Source organism: Athene noctua, chromosome 21 (assembly GCF_965140245.1).
Source record: "Athene noctua chromosome 21, bAthNoc1.hap1.1, whole genome shotgun sequence".
Classification (NCBI taxonomy): domain Eukaryota; kingdom Metazoa; phylum Chordata; class Aves; order Strigiformes; family Strigidae; genus Athene; species Athene noctua.
This window is the reverse complement of record NC_134057.1, coordinates 11,861,811-11,882,964: the sequence shown is the minus strand read 5'-3', so window position 1 is coordinate 11,882,964 and position 21,154 is coordinate 11,861,811. Positions and strand designations below refer to the sequence as shown.

At 40.5% G+C, this 21,154-nt stretch overlaps 1 protein-coding gene across 2 annotated transcripts in view; it reads left to right on the top strand.

Moving 5' to 3' along the window:
• NRG3 (neuregulin 3) overlaps nt 1–21,154 on the top strand; it is a 363,575-nt gene that overhangs the window by 326,566 nt on the left and 15,855 nt on the right. For both annotated transcript variants that reach the window (XM_074924288.1, XM_074924287.1), the window contains exons 5-6: nt 8,598–8,700; nt 13,725–13,851. In XM_074924288.1, the coding sequence (XP_074780389.1) occupies nt 8,598–8,700; nt 13,725–13,851 (230 nt within the window). The remainder of the gene's footprint in view (nt 1–8,597; nt 8,701–13,724; nt 13,852–21,154) is intronic.

Here is a 21,154-nt window from a genome sequence, read left to right as displayed (position 1 = left end):
TTGCAGTGTGTTGCAGGTTTGTGGATTTCCTTACCTACATTTCAAATGGTTCAAAACGATGGCATGAGAGCAGTCAGCAGTGCTGTCAGCACAGAGGGGGCTGGAACTGTGCAGCTGCTTGGCTGTGGTCAGTGGTGATCGCCTCCCCGCCCACCGTGTGGTGCTCTCGCTGGGAGGGGCTGATGGGCAAATACGTCCTTGAAGTGGTTGACTTCGCATCTCTTGGACCTGCAGTAGAAGCACGGTATTTTTGCAGTGGGCTTCGTCGTTACCTTCCACTGCCGTCCCTCTCCTGCCGCTGCAGCTGCCGGTGCTGGCCCGGGCGGCTCGGCGCTGCCCGTCACGCCGTGCCAGGAGACGCTCACACAGCGCCGGCGCGGAGCGGCCTGTGAACCACACACAGAAAACGCGTACAGAGGGGAGATACAGGCCTCTGCAGTTTCTTTCACAATCAAAGACGGAGGGCAAATCGTTCTGCGTCATCGTGCTGGTAATATTTGGATCTTCCTATTCAATGGTGTCTACTTCCTCTCGCTATTCTTAATTCCTTTTTTCTTTTTCATTTATGGTAATAATAAAGGCAGAGCTTTCTGTGACCGGAAACCAGTAAGTGGCATACTGCTGGTGAGACTAATTGCTGATGGCTGATTGAGTTATAACTAGCTTGAGTGAGTCTGGCGTGGTGACTGGGGTATCCGTTGGCAGTGCCCTTCTGCACCGAGCAGTAGGGGATGACAAAAAGAGAGGTGCTCTGCGGGGGCCATCCCCCCCATTTCAGACATGACATGGTCTTTTGGGGAAAGGGACGTGGTTTCTTTGAAAATGCCTGCTGCTTCCATCCTCTTTTCTTCTGAGAACTGTGCATTTCTTTTCCCAAGTGGCGGTAACCCAGCTGCAGGAATGCCGCAGTATGTAGGGCCACGTGCAGCCCTTCCTGCCCAGGAATAACCTCAGTAAGTATCTCAAAGATAAAAGTCCTCACGTGAGGTTAGGCCAAGAGTTCATCTCATTTAGATGTAGCTGGTTTGCCCAGAATTTCACACTGATTACCATGATACTATTTCTTCAGTGAGCTGATGCATTTTGAGTAGAAAAGCCCTCAACAGTGGCCTAATATAAAATAGAAATTAAATGATGTTTTAGGGGGTTCTTTTTCTCTCCACCAGATACCAAGTTTCTCTCCTTTGGGACTCCTGTTCCTTAGGGGGCTGCTCCTTAGCAGCTTATCCCTTTCACACATCAGCAAAAATCCAGGCAGCTACCAGGCAGGGAGATTACTGTCAGAGAATCACAGTTTTGGACAGCTTTACCCTTTTTATCATGAGATTTTTTTTCAGTGTGCTCATTGCCTAAAATATCACCGTAGATTTTTAGCTGTCAACTTCTATTAGCTTCATAACTTTTTTCCCCCTATATCCAGACTGGAAGTTGGAGGAGGGAGGAAGAATGGCCTTCATATTTGTTTTTCTCTTATACTTATCAAACTTAAGTTAGAACATTTATATTCAGGTTGTGTCAAAATTTAGTAAGATTAAAACGAGGTTCATATGTAATTTTTATTCTTATTAGTATATAGTAATAATGTAGTACCAGTTAGTTTACTGGATGTATTTTTGTAGTAATAGAAGGTCTTAGAGAAATTTAGAATTGCTGTAATAAATTCTAAAACTGAATCTTTCAAAAGGAAAATTAGTGCATCCACACAGAGGCTGATGAGACTTGGGTAGTGAATTTTGTTGATAGATGACTGACCTTACCCATCTTAAAAATAGAATGAAAATAGATAAAATTTGTAATAGAATCAGATTGTGCTACTCGTAAATTGTCAATACATGAAAACTCCTAACCAGGCTTTTTCTTAAAAAGGAGGAAGATATCTCTCATCGCTTAGCTGCCTATGGAACTATTTCAAGCTGAAGATTTAATAAATATGTTGCATTGAATGTACTTAACTAAGGCTTTAAAAGTTTGTTAACTTGAGTTCTGGTTCTAGCTAACACAAATTCCCAGGTTCCCTGCAGATAAAAGGAAATTATTGTTTCTTAGGAAACCAAAGTTAAAATTAATTTGCCTTCAGAATTGTGATCTTGCTGGGTAAAAGTACTTATCAAATTTTGACATCATAACAAGTAGCGCTTACTAAGAATATTGGCACCTTCACTCCTGTTGTAACCATAGATAACACTAGACATTCTTATGTAAGGTTAGCCTCTCTTTTTTCTCTTTTGCAGATAAATCTCCACTGTTTGGCTCATTTTATTTTGTAGGGTTTTTTAAGGATGGGTTTGATGGAAGTAATTTTTCGTCAGACTTCGTTTCATTCACTTTTGAGTGATATTTTGCCTTTTACTCACCAACATAAAATAGTTGGTTGAGAGCTCAGGACTAGAGCACATACCTTTGCATCCCTTTTCATGATGAGTCTATAACATTATACTTAATTCCTTGCTTCATTCTTAATATTCCATGCAAAACTAGTGCTAATTTATCATTAATGTTGTAGAATCAAGTACTCAAAGTAGGTCAGTCAAACACAGAGTCACCGAATCATTCAGGCTGGAAAAGCCCCTCGGGATCATCGAGTCCAACCCTCAGCCCGACTCTACAAAGTTCTCCCCTACCCCACATCCCCCCACAGCTCATCCCAACGGCCCTGAAACCCCCCCAGGGATGGGGACTCCCCCCTCCCTGGGCAGCCTGTTCCACCCTCTGACCACTCTTGCTGGGAAACATTTTTCCCTCATGTCCAGTCTGACCCTCCCCCGTTGCAGTTTAAAGCTGTTCCCTCTTGTCCTATCGCTGACACATTGAACACTAATCCCTTCCTTTTCTGCCGCCTTCTATGCAGAAAATTATCTCCCTAGTGTTAAATACCAATAGACAATATATAATGTCATGTAATTATAATATATATCGGGCTACATCTATTTCACTTGGCTTTCATTAAGATCCTTCTGCTGTGGATGTTCCACAGGTAGAAGAAAATGTATTTTGTTAATCGTTGTCAAATCAGTCACTGAACATTTCTTCCCAAGAGAGAATCGCTATCGAAACGATGAAATACTTTATGAACTTTTGCTGGCAGAAGTCAGCTTGCTCTCATTCCAGTTTAAAATGTGAATCTGTGCAATTAACCTTGACTCTGCCCTTCCTGTAAATGATTGGAGACACAAACTTCTGCCCGTAATTTGTGAACCTGAGTGTTTTGAAGCCCTTGAAAAAGGGAGGTTCTACCCATACAGACAAGAGTTGAAGGAAGACAACTCAGTGTCTAATAAAGGTAGTTGAAAATTAGAATACAGCATGGTATTTTATCTGAAGCAATGCATATGCTCTTGAAGATGTTGGAACAGAGTTATCTGGGGCAGGTTCATCTATTTGCATAGACTTCAATTATGTTTATATTAAATGTTATCATGTTAATCACTGAAATGGAAGAGGCAATATTATCCTCATGGTTACAGAAAGAACAAGGGTCTTGGCTTATCCAGTGTCAAAGAAGAAATTTGTGAACTGTGGCTTGTAGCATTTCAGCTGTTAAATCGTTCTGCCTTAGCACAAGCTACAGCATATGGCGCTGGATCTGTGCAGTAGGTTTTTGCAAGTGAAAGAACAGAGAAAACTCTTGGGAGAGTTGGAAGTCTGATGCTGAGGCGATCACAGATTTTGTGGAACATGCAGGCTTTTTTTATTCTCCTCAAGAAATAAATTTAGAATGCCGTATATAGTTCAGCACTTGTCACACATAAATCGAAGTATATTGAGAAACAGGCTTTAACTACTCTCTTGCCTTTTAACTTATGGGAATCCGTGTTTTAGTGGAAATCTTGACGTTGTGTGTGGGGTTTCCATGTCATCCTCTGCTGTTGTATATGGGACTTTGAGGATGCAGGACACCAGGAGAAGTGGCAAAAAAGTGTGTGGCAGTGAGCTTACAGCAGAGGTGACAGTGACCAATTCGCTGCACACATGTGGCTTAGTTTATGCGTGGGGACAGAAAGCAAGGCTGCCTTTGTGCTGTCCTGTAATTTATTGAGGAAAAGCTGGGTTTGTGTTCTGTCCAACAGGCCTTGCTTCCTCTGTTAACTTAGAAATAGCAGGGACTGAGAGGAAGTTGAAGAAGAACATCTCTAAATTTTCTGGTGAAAAATAATTCACAGAATTATTTTCAGAAAATTTTCATCTGAATTTATCAACAGGAGAAAGCACACGGAAATACTAATAACAAGATGCTGGGCTTTCCATATTTATTCTGTAGCGTGCCGTTACTTGCAGCAGTGCAGAGCAGGTCCATTTAGTGGAGGGAAGTGAGGAAGGTAAGGGAGTGCTGTTAGGCTTCGTGCTGGTTTTGAGCTGGGAGTAAAAACTTCAGCAGAAAAATTAATCTGCACATTTATTCAGGTTTTTTTTGGGTTACAGAGCAAAGCTTAAGTAATGCATTTGTATGGTAAATGGAATTTCTCAGTTGGCTCAGTTTGAATATTCAGTAATTATTCACTGTGATGCTTGTGGCCGTATTGAGATTTTATTCAAGAGCCATTGAAATAAACCACAAAAGGGGGAAAGCTACTATTTTTATTTTGTTATCATTTTGCTTAGGCCACATGCACAATGCTGTTCTTCGTATTTGAAATACTTTAAAAGATATTTCAGTGAATTGAGAAAATACACGATAGAACTGGATGATCCAGTAACTATGGCTGGTAATGACTTGTGGGTTTAGGTGCTAAAAAAGCCAGACATACTCTGATTTACTTAACTATTTTTTTCTCAGTAATATGGTTTGAAACATACCTGGTGGTTTCTCAAGGGCCTCGACTGGTGTTCTTCCTTTTAGAATAGCCACAGAGAAGAGGCAAGTTTCACGTTATTTACACAGCAAAACTACCCCATCCTTTAGACATAATGATCATAAGAATAATGTGTCTACCCTACACTTTTTAATCCTCCGAAGACTTAGGCGCATGCTTCAGTGGGTCCTTCCACATGCGTAAAGCAGACAGATGACAGCCTTTAAGAGTCAATTTTAAAAAGCAGAAGAAGAAAAAACCCCAAACCCCCCCGTACCTAGAATATGGTGTGTACCTTTTTTTAGTAACAGGGAGATGAAACCTGACTGTGGCGTGAGTGCTGGAAGAAGCCTTGCTTTCACGGGTCACCAGGAGTCATTTTGCGTTTCATAATGGTAGCAAATGTGTGAGGGGAGCTTAGAAGAAGGAGCACTTGAGGCACAAGTTTGCGTTCAGTGGGGTGATGTGACAGAGGTGAAGGGAGAGAGACGATTTTGTCGCAGGAATGAAAATAAGAAAGAATCAATAGTGTGAAGAAAAACAGGCGACAGGTGACAGCGCACACAGCGCGTGGGGCCTCGCCTGGGAGAACCGGCTGCTCAGCGGGCTTCACCTCCCGTGGGAGCTTGTCTTGGCTTTATCTTCCGGGAAGACCTTTCTTTCCATAACTTTTATTAAACAAAACAGTCTGTATCTAAACAGCCTACCATGTTGCTTTTCAGCACTGCGGTCTGTGGGTCTATTTCTGTTGGTATAGGTTATGTATTTTGTATAATTTGAATGCTTGGTGGAATTTGTGTTCTGTAGCCTTAACGCCTCAACTGGATTATCCAGGAATGCCCATGGTAGTTTATTTTTTTGATTTTAGCTGAAATATTTTCTTGGCTGCTCATTAAATGAGGAATCTGCCTCCTAGAGTATTTGTTTCAATAGAAGGTAATTAAGGTGATTTACCCCACAAGTAAACATGTGAATGTATGTGAATAAAGAGAGATTTATCATCATTTCAGTCACTTTAGATTACCTCGGGAAGTTTGTTTCAGTATGTAAATACACGTATGTACAAGTTGATGCACATCTTCAACTGAGGAGGAGGAATTTCAGTTCTTTTCTGTGTGTTGAATTTCTACAGCTTTCTGTTCTGTGAGAGCAACAGTACTTTGCAGTCCTTTACCTACAGCCTTCTGCCTTATTTAAAGGCCTATTCAATAGACCTTGGCCAGAGAAGATCTCAGCCGTGCTCTCTCTGTGTGTTTAGAGCAACAGTGAGGCTGAATCAAGGCAACAGGAGACCTTCAAAGTTTGCAGAGAGAGACAAATTACATTTCTATCAGTAAGAAGGAGGGTTTTTTTTAAAAAAAAAAAAAAAAGCCAGTGTGGAAGATTAGAGAATAGAAAAACACTTAACTGAGTATATTTTAAGATGTTGGAGACAAAAAATGAGGGAGTCCAATACAGAAATAAAGATTTAAAGCATATTAAAAAATTAACAGAGGTGTCTAAGAAATGGAGTAAAGTTAATAAGTAGTTCTTTAAATATGCACTGTACAAAATAAAAAGGAAAGAAAGCGTTGATCAGGGTGTTGAAAGCTGGTGACAGGGATTAATCTGACTACACTAAAGACTGAAATCTTCACAAAGTTGTTTGAGCAAGATAATATTGTCCGGTCTCTGAATTGCTTTTATCTTGGTAAGATGCATTCTAAAACGTCTTTAACAAGACAGTGTTAGCATTGAGGACTGACAAAAGACTGTAGCTGCATGAAACTCACCGTTTAAAAAAAAAAAAAAAAACAACAAAAAGGGGGGAAAAAAAAAAAAAAGAAAAAAGAAAAATAAAGTCTTTAATGAGGACTTAGGTTAAAAGGAAAGCAAAATTAAGCCTGTTTGTACTCATTGCTTAAATCAGTTTCTGTTAATAAATAGGGTTTTTTTAAATTCTGTGCAATGTTTGGGTGACGTTCGTCAGTACGTATGTTGTAGTTGCGGTCTTAGGCGGTAGATGCTGCCGTTGGTATTCAGGCAGGATAGATGAACAACCGGGGAACTGGACAGTTCTTTCACTGTTTGCAGTGTGATCCTACTTAACATAAGAATTCATAATTTCTAGAGATTAGTCCTTTGTGTACTGCAGTGGAAATGGAAGGTGGATAATTGTGTTTACACAGGCTACTAAAAACCAACAAACAAAACAAAAAAAGGAAATTAAAACCCAAACCTTTGTTCATTGCCAACAAAGAGTTACTTGTCTGGATCCAGATTTTATGTGCCAGTGAGGAATGGGCCTAACACTACTGGACTCAGTTTTACAGCAGCGTTATCAGGATTTCCTGTGGAATTACAACCTTTCCAGATATATTTTAGACATGTAGAAAGTGTAACTTGCTATATTTGCTTCTTTTTATTTTTAAAACAATATTTTTAAAATACAACGTCTACAATTTCAAAATTAAATGGGGGGAAAGTCAACAGGAGCTGAGGACATTTTGCATCTTAGAAATGGCTTCTGAATCACTGTGGTGTTCTTTGAGGGAGCAAGTAAAAAAATAATTAAGAAATAAAGATTTGGTACTTGTAATTTTATTTGAAATAGCTTATGAAAAGGGACTGGGACTTTTACAAGAGACAAATGATTATATTTAAGATTTAAAACGTTTAGTAACAGCACTGTGATATTAATTCTTAAGAAATTAATAAATAGTACTGACGAGGATACTGCACGTGGCCCTCAGTCATTATAACACCCGATGGTATTTGATTGAAGTTCCCATTAGATGTAGATTTTTTTCAGTATTTGCCGAGATCCACCTTGATGTTGTCATACAGTATTTTCTTCTTATGAACCTGAACAGTGCCTGTACTGTGCTTTGATAATCTTACACATTGGTTTTCTACCTAAAATATATTAATGAAAATACTGTTTTGTATGTTGCATGTTAGGAGAAACTGATCTTAAAAAAATAACAATCTGTTTAGCATGTTAGCACTTTGGGCTAGAGTAGTTGAAATAATAAAAATAAAATATAACACTTAAGGAGCTGTTGATGAATTAATTCAGTGTGTGAAACTCCAGTTGCCCATCAGCTCCTGGCTGCTGTCATGAATGAATCTTTTCTCTTGTTTTCTTAGAATTTTCTTTTTTTTTTTTACTTTCATTCTGTGCCCTATTTTTAAATTAATTAGAAGATTATGATTTATTAAGGAAATTTCTTTTTAAATAAATGGACTCCCATGAAGGCAATATATGGCGCATTGTAGCATGGCACTCATTGGATTCCATCCCAGTTGATTTAATTAATTTTTTACTGTGGTATGTTATACATTAGGTTCAAGTACAGGAAATGACATGGGAGTAGGGCACTACAATCACCAGTCAGTCAAAAACCACCTTACATTTTCTGGGTAGTTACAAAACAACTCTGAATCTTGTGGGACCTTGTGAGAGCTCTGATGGGTGTTTCCTTAAGCCAGAAAAACTCCACCGTTGTAAGGCCCTTATCCTTTCTAAAAAAGCTGAAATATGACATGTAGGGCAAAGAAAATGCTAAACTATCCTGGTGTTTATTATTACGTATCTCGCAGTGTGCCCTGGAACCATTTTCTAAATCGTCCCTAGGAGGCCAGCGTTCTGTGAGCCTCGTCTAGGTGAGGGTCCAGAGGAGCATCCGTTCTGTGAGGGACTGGCCAGCCCAGACCTCCAGATTTCTCGTCTCTGTCCGTCGTTAGTGAAACCACGATGTGCTGAAATCCACTTTTCCGAGTGCTGTTTTCTGATGCTTTCATAATTCTCACTTTTGCTGTTCACAGAGAGCGAGGAAGTGTACCAGCGCCAGGTGCTGTCCATCTCCTGCATCGCCTTCGGCATAGTCGTAGTGGGCATGCTCTGTGCAGCGTTCTACTTCAAAACAAAGTAAGAGCCTTCCTGTAGCCTCTTTGATACGTAGCTTCTGTGCTGGTTACAGCTTTACAATTCCTCCGTTTCTTCACTCCTTTTGAAGCTGTTGCTATCTCTGGACAGGCTAGAACAGCTCCTTGTGGCTACACTAAGTCAAAAAAAAAACCCAGAAAACAGGAGTACTATGTGTTCTTGTTTCTATTTTCTGATACCAGGAAAGAAGAGATCGTGTCCTTTCCAGTTCTTTTTTTGACAATAATAATTTTGTTTCTTTTACTATCAGTGCAATAATCACTTTCCTCTTTTGAAAATAAAAGTTTAAACATAGCATCTCCTTTTTGCATTTCATTTCACATCCCTGAATTTCCCTTTTGTTTGTGTATGCTGAGACCGAGTGGAAAGTTAGAAATGCAGAAAAAGTCAAGTTCTCTGTAGATCTCCGTAACCTGTTGGCAATGGTTGTAAACTGCTAATGCAGTTACATAATGAGTATCTGCAGTGCACAAGCACGTTGAACTATCCAAGTGTGGTGAAATCGTATGTACTGAACGATTTCCAAGTGAAATACTCACTTTCCACTCTCTTCTTTATCTTTACAAGGGAGCATTATTTTCTAACGTTTATTGTTATGTGTGTAATTCAAGTTGCAGAAGCCTCACAGCAATTACATGCCATGCTTGTCAGTGCACTGTGTCTATAAATCTGTTCTGTATGGTTGTCACCCCTCCATAGCCAGAGCTAATGAGAGAACACACAGCAATATAAATAGTACCCGCATATGGTTAGTCATGGTGGCTGAGCATCGAAAATGTGGGGGTTTGCACTATTTAGAAGTTTGGATGCTTATCTGAATCCTCCTTTTTAGAATTGATTTTAATGTGTAGGAAATCTGATGAGGACTACTTTTTATTTAAAAAGAAAAAGAAAATGACATTTCCATCAGGAGAAAAAAGAAGTTGTAAAAGTCACCACAGGCCTTTTCCTCCCCCGTATCTCTTCCCCTCAGGCTTCAGGGAAAGTTTGTGTATGATTTGAGTGAAGATTTGAGTTGGTTCATGTTTCAGCTGAACAACCCTTCCTGTCCTGAAGTCTGGAGGGATTTTGTTTAATGTTCTCTGGAGCTGGCGTATGCGAGTGGTGCTGGCTGGGAGGGTGCTGTGTCGGGGCAGTTGCTCTGGGCTGGAGTGTAAGTCGTGAGCAGAGACAGCCCTTCTGCCACCGCATCCGCAGTGCATTGTGCATCTTAGATCTGCAGAAGAAAGAAACTGAGAATAAGGTGTGGCTGTTCTTCTGGAAAGGCTTGCTGAGGAGATCCAGAAAAGGCAGAATGGGATTGTCAGTCAGGACATGCAGTCAGCAGCGGAGCACAGGGGAATAAAAGGTCCCTCTCTTACTCGGCGGTGTCCCTCCTGGTTTTGCACTGTTGTGGGGAGAGGTGTAGACCTGGGCTGGGAGAACCTTCAAAACACCATGGCTTTGGTGAGGTGGAGAGGAGACCTGTGGCTGAAAATAACGAGTAGGAGTAACGCTTCAAAGCTGAACTCACCGCACAGTAGTGCCTCGCATTGCAGTAGGGGGGGTGGTGGTGGTTTGGGGGTTTATCTGCGTTATAAAGATGACAGTTAAGCATTACTGGGAACAGCTGAAGTGTGCTTGTGCCAGATGCTGGGAACTGAAGTTTAAAGAATAATGAGAAAATAAGCACCTCCTGTTCAGTCCAGAGGTCTTCCCAAACACATCAAACACAGTAATGGTAAGGTACCGACCAACCCCTACCTCCCCGGCCCTGGCTCCATCTGGCAAACTGTCCAAAAGGTCAGCAGTGTCCAGGCTGGGCTGTGTAGAGGCCACGTAAAGCAGCATCACAACTGTGACACTGGCCGGGGTCTTACGGGTGTTTTTACACCCAACGTATCTGAAGTGCCTCAACCCTTACATTGGCTTCTAGGCAGCAGATTTTCAGAAGCTGCTTCGTCAGGCTCTTGATCATGCTTAAGAGTTACCAAAGCATTCCTCCTGCATGGGGGATGATCCCTGGGTTTAATTTGATGTGTCAAAAATTTAAAATCTTGCTAACAGCTATAAAACCTCTGCACGGTTGCACCCTTTAAGAAGAAAGTTTCAATGAAGACACTGACACTGACTTTCTTAGTCTGACAACTGTATAATGCCTGCTGCCAGAAATGGGCACTTCCCTATGCACCATTAAATTAAGTCCTCCTTTAAAATAAATTCCGTCTGAGGAATTTTAGAATGACAATTAAACACTGTGCCCTTCCAATTATTCCTTTTAGGTAAGTGTTAGCAACGGAGAGAGAGTGCAGTAAGTTGCTGCTCTCCATGGCTTAGATTTTTATAAATGACTGGTGAGTAGTTCTCGCTGAAGTAACAACACTTCGTTGCCAAATATCTCTAAAGTAGAACACATAAGGCCTATTTGTTTTGCAAACAAAAATTATAAAATAAATAGATTAATCAGTGAGTAACTTTGAATTATTAATAGTTTCTAGTTTTATAACTGTGCATCCTATCGTTTGGCAAAATGAATATGCATAAACCTTACATTAATGTTAGGTTGCATGAACATAAAAAGAAATTAATTGTTCGATTGTTTCTCACAGCAAATTACCTTCAGGAATCTCAGTTGTAATGTTAAAGATTGCAGCAGTGAATCTGAATATTCCAGTTTACTTATGTAAGTTTATAGATGTAGAAACAACTCTAAACTGGGCTTCTCTAAATAAATCCAAATTAGAGTTAAAACAATTTGTAATTTCTTTTGTTACTTTCCTGGTTAAATTCCAAGAACATGGTATGTGTAGGAGAGATTCCCAAGTCTGATGCTGTGACCGTGTTGCACTGTCATTGTTAGACTTTGCGTGAAGCCCCGACTTGAGAGCAGCGATGGAGCGGCTGGACGTTCCATAGCCCTTGGCGCCCGCACGCAAGTGCCGCCTTTCCAGCAGGGCGTACAGATACTGATATACGCTCATTTCCTCACCGTGTGACATTTAGCTGGTCAGAAAATAATTATTCATACAAACTCTAGAGTTGCTTCTACAAATTTCCCCTGGAATTTTATGAGAAGCTAAAGAGTTCATTCCGATGTTTTACAAATTAAATTATTCAAGTTCATCGGTTTCAAAAATGAGCAGATATCAAAAAATGTTTTTAAAAGAGGTGTTTCAGAATCAACTGACTAACCAATTTAATTTGGCATTATAACCCTTCAGATTATATATCTGTTCATTTGATATTAACTTTACAGGTTGCTTTGGATAAGTAAGAATTTTGAAAAATTTAATAAGTTCCTGTGATTGAGAGATTGTTTCCTCCCCCAGCCATATTCAGAAATCTTGCTAATTATGGGCTCCTACCTATACTTAAAATGTGACACTTAAATTTGTCACATTCTTACAATGTAAATTCATTCTTTTTCGTTTGCCATGCTGTTTCAAAATAAGATGTAAATAGAAAGCATCAGAAATACGTAGAGTTCAAGGTTTATTGTGGTTTATGACTTGTATTCAGGAAACATGCTGTAACAAATAGCTGCTTCTAAGCAGGTGCTTACAGCTTGATGAATTTAAGCAAAGCTTAAATTGTGCCATGCTGAATGAGAACTAAGGGACTCAAAGGCGGAGGAGATCCCATATATTTATTTTAATACATTAAAAAGTATATTCTTAAAATTGAATATTGAACTGTGATACTTCTCACTGCTTGCTTTCATACTGAGGGAACTTGTCCTTTCTCACAGTTTACCCCCTTGACCACTTAAGTGATTTTCCTCTGGTTTCTTACATTTTCTTGCACTAGACACAGATTCCACTGAAAGAAGTTAAAATTTGGTATAAAATTAATTAGTCTGAGTCGAGTAAGATGCTCTCAAACTTGATGATGTCACAAGGCTTTTAACAGCAAAACCACCAGAAATTTTTCAAAATGTTGCTGAAGCTTCTTTGCTAAAATTTCAAATTTCACTACAGAAAGACTCTATTTCCTTTATTCTTACGGACACTTCCCTGAAATCACTTCCCTCTGGAAGGTGGCTCTGCGCCAAGTGCCGTCCTAAAGCTGCTGGTGGCACAACACAGGGCTCTGCTGTTGGAGAGTCCTTGGCCTTGCTGGGCAGCTTCCAGAGCCTTTGTAGGCTCACTGCTGGGGATGCCTCTGCTCGGGAGAAAAGGGGTAAGGGAATCAAGGAAGGGAAGAACCAAAATAGCATCGTGGAGTTATTTCTTGTGATCATTTAAAACTGACAGTCTCAGACAATGTAGCTTATCAAAAGAATGGAGACTGATAAAAGACCTGAAATATATTTTGCCCAGCTGAGGTATCTGTTGGCATAAGATAAAATAAATATTTAAAATTAAGTTTGCTGCCTCATATCCTCAGTCGAACTGAACTTTAAAACTCAGTTTGTCAGTATAGTGGGGCAGAAACAGAAAGCCTTTATTAGTAGTGCGGTTATCTCCTCAATATTGCAAGTGATTCATCTGGCGGTGGTCCTGGCTCCGACACGGTGGCTCATGGCACGGTGCGTCAAAAGCACAGCCTCAGATGCCTTACTGGTGGGGGGTTCAGGTTTAAGCGTGCAAGCAAATGCTGGTCCATACAGGATACTGGGTTATAGGTCAAGTCTAATCAGATAGCAGAAATCTTTGATTCTTCAACACTTTTGATAGCCAACAGGAGCTAGTGCCTGCTGTATTTGCCAAAATCTTTGTTCCAAATCAGAGCAAAATGCTTTTTTTGATATTCCGGCCTACTTGCAAGCTATTGTTAAATATGTAATAGATTATCTTACAAAATTCTGCACTAAAACAACTAGCGTGCCATTATAGCTATTTTCCTTCCATAATCCTCTCCAGAAAATGACCACGGCTTTGAAATCTTAGACACTAGTGAATTAGCTCAGCTGGGTAATCTAATGCGGTGAAGTTTTGAACAAAGGGAACCGTGGCTATAAAAATATCATGGCTATAGTAGAGGATCAAACTAGCTCTTTCTTACATGAATTTTATTTCTCTCTGCAGGAAACAAACAAAGCAAATCCATGAACAGCTGAAAGAAACACAGAATAGAAAAACCTACAGCCTAAATGCTTCCAGCATGATGGCAAAGTCAGAGTGTGTGGCACAAAGCCGAGTCCAGCTGCAAAATGTAAGTAATCCTGCCAGCTACAACACTTAATGGCCTGGCTGGGTTCCTGCTGCTGATGGCAGCACATTGCCACGTTGCTATTAGCATCTGAGCAATGGGAACAAGAATTCTCACCTCTTTCATAAAATGTTTTCTATCAGGCCCCTTAACGGAAAACACCAAGCAGGGATTTTTTTCTCAAGTTATTTCAATGGCTCCAGGTTCATGTAAGACCTTCCTGAGCCCCCTAGCTCTGCCTCCAGCAGTGGAAATGACTGTTACAGCTTCTGGCAAGACCTAGCTCGTATGTATGCTTTATAGGTGCAGTGGGTGTCCTTGGTCTTAAGTGGTTTCAAGTCTTCCAGTCCTTAATGAACCTGCATGAAAAAAATGTAGAGATTTGTCACAGTAAATTCAGAGTAAATTCAAAATCTAGAACCAAATGTACACGTGTAAACTAGTGCCCAAGGGAAGACTATGCAGGTGGTCTTTTTCCTGAGTCTTGAGTTAAAGTGATCTTTGATACCAGAGATTAGTCTGTTCAAACTAAATTTGAAATGTATTTATTCTTTTTCTGTACATGGTTGTGTGTACAGTCCCACAGTCATGAAATGTGTAAAGCAGATTTGAAACAACCTGAAGACGACCGATGTATTTAGCCCTGGATGCAAAGTATTTTCCAGTGCTTGTCATTCCCTTCCCCCTGGTCATGCATATTTAGTGCTGTCTTATTCTGAACATTGTCTTCGGAACAACTGAGAAGGATCCTGGTAGCAATACAGTAGGAAATCATAAGAGAGGGACTGAAGCCTTCTAAATGCTTAACTCCTTAAAAAAAGTGTCTTAGCTCTGCTTAAAGGGCTGACTACCTTATTTGCCGGATTCCTTTGAAACAGTGGGAGTTTAATAAAAGTGAGCACTCATACCCACTTAGCCACAGATGTCTCAACTCCTGGTTTACATCAAATTGATGCAGAAATAAGTATAAGCCCTTTTACCCAGTGCAGCATAAGCGGAGTCTCCATGCTACGGTAGAGCTGTTGTCGGAACATTTCTTGTGTTCACTAAAAGTTTTGTTTTATAGGAGCACCACTGTGCTCATGATATGGTTTATTCCGGAAAAATACACTATTTCAAGAAGGAGGATAGCTCCACTAAACAGACATATCACAGCTGAGGGAGCCATGTGCCAATACTTGCTTTCCCTTCAGTCCATTCAGTCATACATTGCTTCTAGCACCTAAGAAAAAGCAGTTGGGAGTGTTGTTGGGTTGTGGTGATGGCAATGAAAGGTGAAGTTGTAAAGAGCTTTTGTGATCCTTTTGTTCTAACATACAAAGTAGGTCTTGGTTAACACTAGGAATGTGTTCTTTGTCTTTTTCTCACTGTAATTCAGTGCAGTGTTTTGTCAACTCATCATCACAATGATTTGATGTATTTGATGTCTCCTGAGCAGCCGACAAACACATCCACAAGCTTTATTTAAGTCTTTTTCTTTTGCCATAACAATAGCCCTAACTGCTGAAATAGCAGTTTGTAGATTCCAGATATTAGGGATTGAAAACCATTTTTATTATTTTAATCCAAATTTGCTTTTCAGCTTTTAGTGCTGTTCAGACTGGCGTTATCAGTGCTGGTAATTAACGCACCATTTTCTTCTTGTTGTGGCCGCTTGCAAGCAGCTGTTTTCTCCTTGCCGTTAATGTATATTCCCTTTGGGGGCAAAGATACTAAAGAAGAAAAACAGAATGACCTTGTGCAGGATGTACTGTAACAGCGAAGGGTAATAATGGTTTCTATTGTTAGCAAGATTTTAGTGCAGGAATGCATGTAGGCAGTTCATGAAATATTTACAAAACTTGGAAGATTGGAGGGGGGAAAAAAAGGGCAGGAGGTATGGGGAGGCAGTAGAAAATAACTTTGAAATGTTATTCTGTAGGAATGGCTAAGTGGCTCCGTCAGAGCCCGGAGGTCTCCCCAGAGCCCCGGTGTAGGTGGGGAGGGCCCAGGCAGCAGCGTGGGGAGCAGAGGGCTCCTGCCACCGCCCTGCCCGGGGCGCTGGGGACAAACCTTACTTGTCTTCATCTCCAGGAGCCAATAAAGACAAATAAATTAAGGTGGTTATTTTCTGGAGACTAGTCCTCCAGTGCGGCATTTTGGTTTGTGTAGTCCTGGAAGCAGTTTCTTTTCCCACTTCAGGGGCTCCTCTTACATGGGAGAACTGCCCCGTGTGTTACCTTTCTCTCTTTCCCTAAAAGCTTCTCTCATATTTTTCTCCTGACTGTTTTGAAGGGACCTGGTGATGCTTCCTTCAGGTTTTTCACCCTGCTTCTGTAGAGAAGAGTACATAGCTGTTGACCTGAGAACAGCTGCATTCCCTGTTCTTGGTGGCCATTCTGATAACGTCTCTTCTGAAAGAGCCATCACATTGTCACGCAGAGGTTGCTGCATTTAGCAGAGGATGCATGGATCTCTCCAAATGCTCTGTTGCTCTCGAAAGAGGTTTTACTGATTTCCCAAGACCCGGGGTATAGCAGATAGTGTGTCAAGGGCTTTGTAGCTCTAAGGAACTTTACCAATCCCAGTGAAATATTTCTTCTCCTCATCATTCCTTCTTTCCCTTTTTACCCTTGACTGGACTTTAGGGATTATTTTTCATTATTTATTTTCAAAGCCAATTTTGAATCTTTTTTTTTGAATGAAAGAAGCCATGTAAATGTATCAAAATTGCTGTTAACAGAAAAACTGCATATTGCCTTTATGAACCTAGTATTAAAATGAATTACAAATTTGCACTTTATTCTAGCCTAAGTCATTATACTTGCAGCTGTTTGCATCACTACAGACCGAAAAGGACTTTAGACCTCAGTCCCTGTGATATCCCACCTTTGTGCCAATTAAAGCTTCTTTAGAGTAGTTTGATTACGAGACCCGTATACATGGTTGAAAAGTCTGAATGTTTGCCTTTAAAACACTCTCCATTTGTACCAGAAATCTCCTACTGCATCCTAGACTAGAGGTTACCCTGCGGCAATCCTTATTTCAAAAGGCAGCATTCAAGAAATGGATTTGAATTGTTGGATATTCCCCCCAGCTCATTAAACACCCATATGGCAGGATTGCTCTTTCAGATGTGGATATTCCAGGTTAAGCAACAGGATATTCAAGAATAAAACTGTAGCTGGCCAACTGGACAACGTAGGCTCTTTGGAATACTCCCTTCATTTAGCAGTTACTCTCTTTGGGGTCTTGCCCTCTGATCAGCAGGGTAAACCCAAGCGAGGAGGCATGGGCACATCCCAGCACCACCCATCCGAGCCCCAAGGCTGAGGAGGAGCACGCGGAGAGTCGGGCATTGAAGTTTAAACATGAGGCCTCCCTGTCATTTGCTGTATTGCGGGGAATAAAGCTTCTTGTCTGCATTGACAGTGTTTTGAAGTATCATGTGCTTTTCCTTTCCACACTCAAACACATGACGTCTCCTCCCTTCCTCTGCTCAGCTGTGATTCTTTAAAGTTTAAAAAAAAAAGGGAGGGGGTTTCGATTTTGTCAGGACAGCTGTCTTCTCTCTGAACTCCTGCTGCTCATAGCTGGTCATTGTGTTCATCTGGGCCGAGTCTGTTTCTCTCGGTACCAATTCCATTAGTTTGGTAGGGATACAAATCAGATGAAAAATACTGTATACTGGAAGCAGTAGTCACAAAGAACTGTTTGAACACAGCTCCTAGTATTTGTCCTGAATCTCCTTCAAGTCCACTGCTTTTTCCAAATACTCTGAGGACAACACGCTTAATTTCTTGCTAGTTTTTCTAGCATCTTGGATTCGGATGCTAATAAACTGGTAATGTTGATAGAATTCTTCAGGCAGGAAGAGACTGATGTGCCGGTTTTTAATACAGAATCTTCGAGGGACACAGAAAATTCATATTTATTTCACCTAACGCATGAATCTTAGGACTTCCTTGTGCTACATACCCCTTCTCAACGAGATTATATTATCTTTAGGAGATATTTAGCCACTCTCCTCCACGAGACTGCAGCAAAAGGTTCAATGTTCTCAAAGGCAAAAGGAAGTAAATTGTCATCCTTAGCTGCCCCTCGTAGGAAGACAAGTGCTCTGTGCCCCCTCATACATTGTGCGAGGGGCAGGAGGGGGTGTTGTGGCCCTCCTGGTTCTCTGTAGTTCACGTCTTCACAAGCCTTAACTGTGCTCCCAATTACTAGCTCTTTTTCCCACCGTGACTAGAGGTTTTCTTTAAATTCTCATAACTTGACAAATATGCAACAACAAGAAAAAAAAAAAAAGCAGCTGAAGCCTTGCTGTTCCTTTAGTGATTCTGAGAGTTGTCAGGGTTGTTTTAAGTGGTCCTTTTCACCTTTGTGGATTTTAATACCTTTTTCCATAGTACTAAGTGGGTCTGTATATTCCCCATCACTTTCCCTCCGAGGCGGTTCATATGCTTTTCGTGCGGTAGCATGTGGTTTCACTTTTTACTGCACTTGTTTCTAAGAGCTTGCAATCATTAGCTTCAGGTTTCTGATATTTATATAACAAGGGGGCAAAAAATGCTCTTTTTGTGTCTTGTTCCTTTTTTTTGATAGCAGGAAAGAAATAATTTTTAGTCACTATGATAGAAATGGAATTAATACATGTTGAGAAACAAAGACACTTAAATCTTTTAAAAGATTACTCTGTGGTTTTGCCCGAGTTACGATGTGATTTATCAGCTGAGATCAAGAGCAAATTCCCCATTTCTGTATCGTGTGACTACTTAGAACTGCCAGAATAGACAAACTTTAATTTGCTGGCCTCTGTCTAGAGCCAGTGTTGGCAAGAAAACATACAGAGCATATGGGCTGTAAGGATGTTAAATATACCACCTGATGGGCTTCTGTGCAAGGTCAGCCTGTCCAGGAAAATCACTGGCACCCTCTCTGAATGTAATTCAAAGTTGACCCCTTTGTCTTCTCAGTCCTTTCTGAAATGGGATCCCCATATCACCTCTCTTCCAGTGCCACATGTGTTTCTGGATTTTTTATTATTATTATTATTAATTATTATTTGGGGAAAACCACTGAGAAGGAAGAGCTAAGAAAAGCTGGGGAGAGGGATGGGTGTTTTGTTTTGCATAATACTAGGACGACAGTGTCGTTCTGTAGCACTTGAGTGGCATTTGTTATCCGTGGAGCCTACATTTTGGAGCAAAGAACAGAAGGCATGGAGCAGGGGTGTTATTTGCTCACAGTTGTACAGTGGGTCAGTGGCAGAGGTTGATTTCTCGTCTCCTGGCCCAGGCTGCCTTTGCAGATTTACCCAGCATTAGCTAGCGGGGGGTAGAATGTTATTGTCAAAGAGTTGAGTAATTGTACATAACAGATTATTCTCTCCATGAAACCGTGAAAAATGAAAATTTGCAAAATGGTTTATTTTTAAATGCTATAATTGTTCTTTAATTTATTTAGTCATATGCATCAGCATTTCTCAGTAATTGCTCAAACAAGCACAAATAATTAAGCAAGAAGACAATAAAACCATAAAAAAAACAAATAATACAGATAAGCTTTCAGTGATGCTTTCAACCTACCGAAAGAGCCCTTCGAAAGTGTTTCACAGCTTACCACAGTCAGAGGGCTCTGCGGAGCTCAGCCCAGGCGAGAGCAGGACGGGCTCTGCTGGGATACAGTGGGGAGTGAACCGTGCCTCTGGGGGCACCAACTCAAACTGCTGTCAATTCCCCACAGAAATCTGAAGGTATCTTCCTACAGAGAGGATCTCAGAGAAGGGATGCGGCACCTACGGTTAAGTAAAGGAGAACAAACCCAACTGTGTTTAAACCTATTGAAATGTATGAATAATGTGATAATAAGTTCAGTTACATCGTTCAGATTGTCTGTGTTCACACCCTCAATATAAATTGTGATTCACGTTTTCATGCAATTAACGTTATGTGGTAATTGGTAAGTGGTGTGTCTGAAAATGGTGTAAAAGAAGTGTTGGGTTGGGGGAAAAAAATATCCTTTGCAGGCTGTGCCTGGGTGGTGCTGGGTGTTGCACCCGCAGTAGTTTGCTAGTGAACGTCAGGGCAGTGTCTGGGGTCCTGGTTTTCCTCAGCTGTGATGAGGAAGGGCTCTGCAGCCCTCACCCGCCTTGGCCAGGGGTGCAGCCAAAGGCACGGGTTCTCTCCAGCTACCTGCAACGTCACTTCATACTTAGGGCCTTACAGGCCATTCGGACCCTCAATTTAGTATCATGACCAAACATAAAAAAGGGCAGGAATAGTTTCCTAGCACTAACAACCTATTCTTTACATAGCTCTGATTGATTTATTCAGGTCAGAAATCAAAGACAGATTTATTTCTGCAGCTGGCAGGATAACTATTAAAGTTTAAAATCTTCACAGACACGAGTCCTTTAAAAATTGTACTGCTGCCCGAATATTTTATCTACGGCGTTTACAAATGACAAATGAGATCAAAGTAGCTGGAAGAAGAGTGGAATATGTTTCTTATTGTTCCAGTTGTATTTATTTCATGCGTGCGGCAGCATTTTGCCTGTTGTCACTCTCAGCTTTGCCTTTAGAAGCGTGTGGTCTTGGCCCCGTTTATGTGGGTATTTCACACAACAGTAAGAGGGAGAAGAGCATGGGAGAAAAATTAGAAGATCTGTTATTTTATCTATAGAAATCAGTCATGAGAAGTCTGAGTAGGTGGACTAAAATTGTATGTAACCTATTTTTAAAAGAGTAATCTTGTATGACTTTGATTTTGCTGAAGTCTGGGGAAATGTACATAAGAATAAGTGAGAATCAGAAAATGATTCTGTATTTTTAAGGAGTTCCTGGTCTTTTGTTAGACAACAAAATAATTATGAAGAACTGTGCTTTGAAACAAATCTTACTGTCTTTTCCACAAATGATTATGTTGTTGTATCAGAGCATGGCATTTTTACCACTGTGGGGTTTTTTATGTTATTATTCATTTGTATTTTCTTTCTGAAATATTTAATCATGTAGTAGCTTCCACAGTTCCAGTTTATTGCAAAGATAACATGGATATCTAGGTATCTAGTACTAAAAATACAAACTCAATACAGAAAGAAATGGATTAAAGAAAAACAAACCAATTAGTTTTAGTGCAGGTCATTGTAATGCAACATAAAATATCTGCAGAGCGCAGTAGTTTTCATACCTGAGTGGAAATGTGGGTTAACCTCTCATATCTCTGAGATATTGCCTAGTAACCACTAACAACATTGATTATTCTTTCAAGCCAAAATGCAGCGCTTTTTTAATACTTCGACTTTCTGGCTCAATTCAGGATCAGA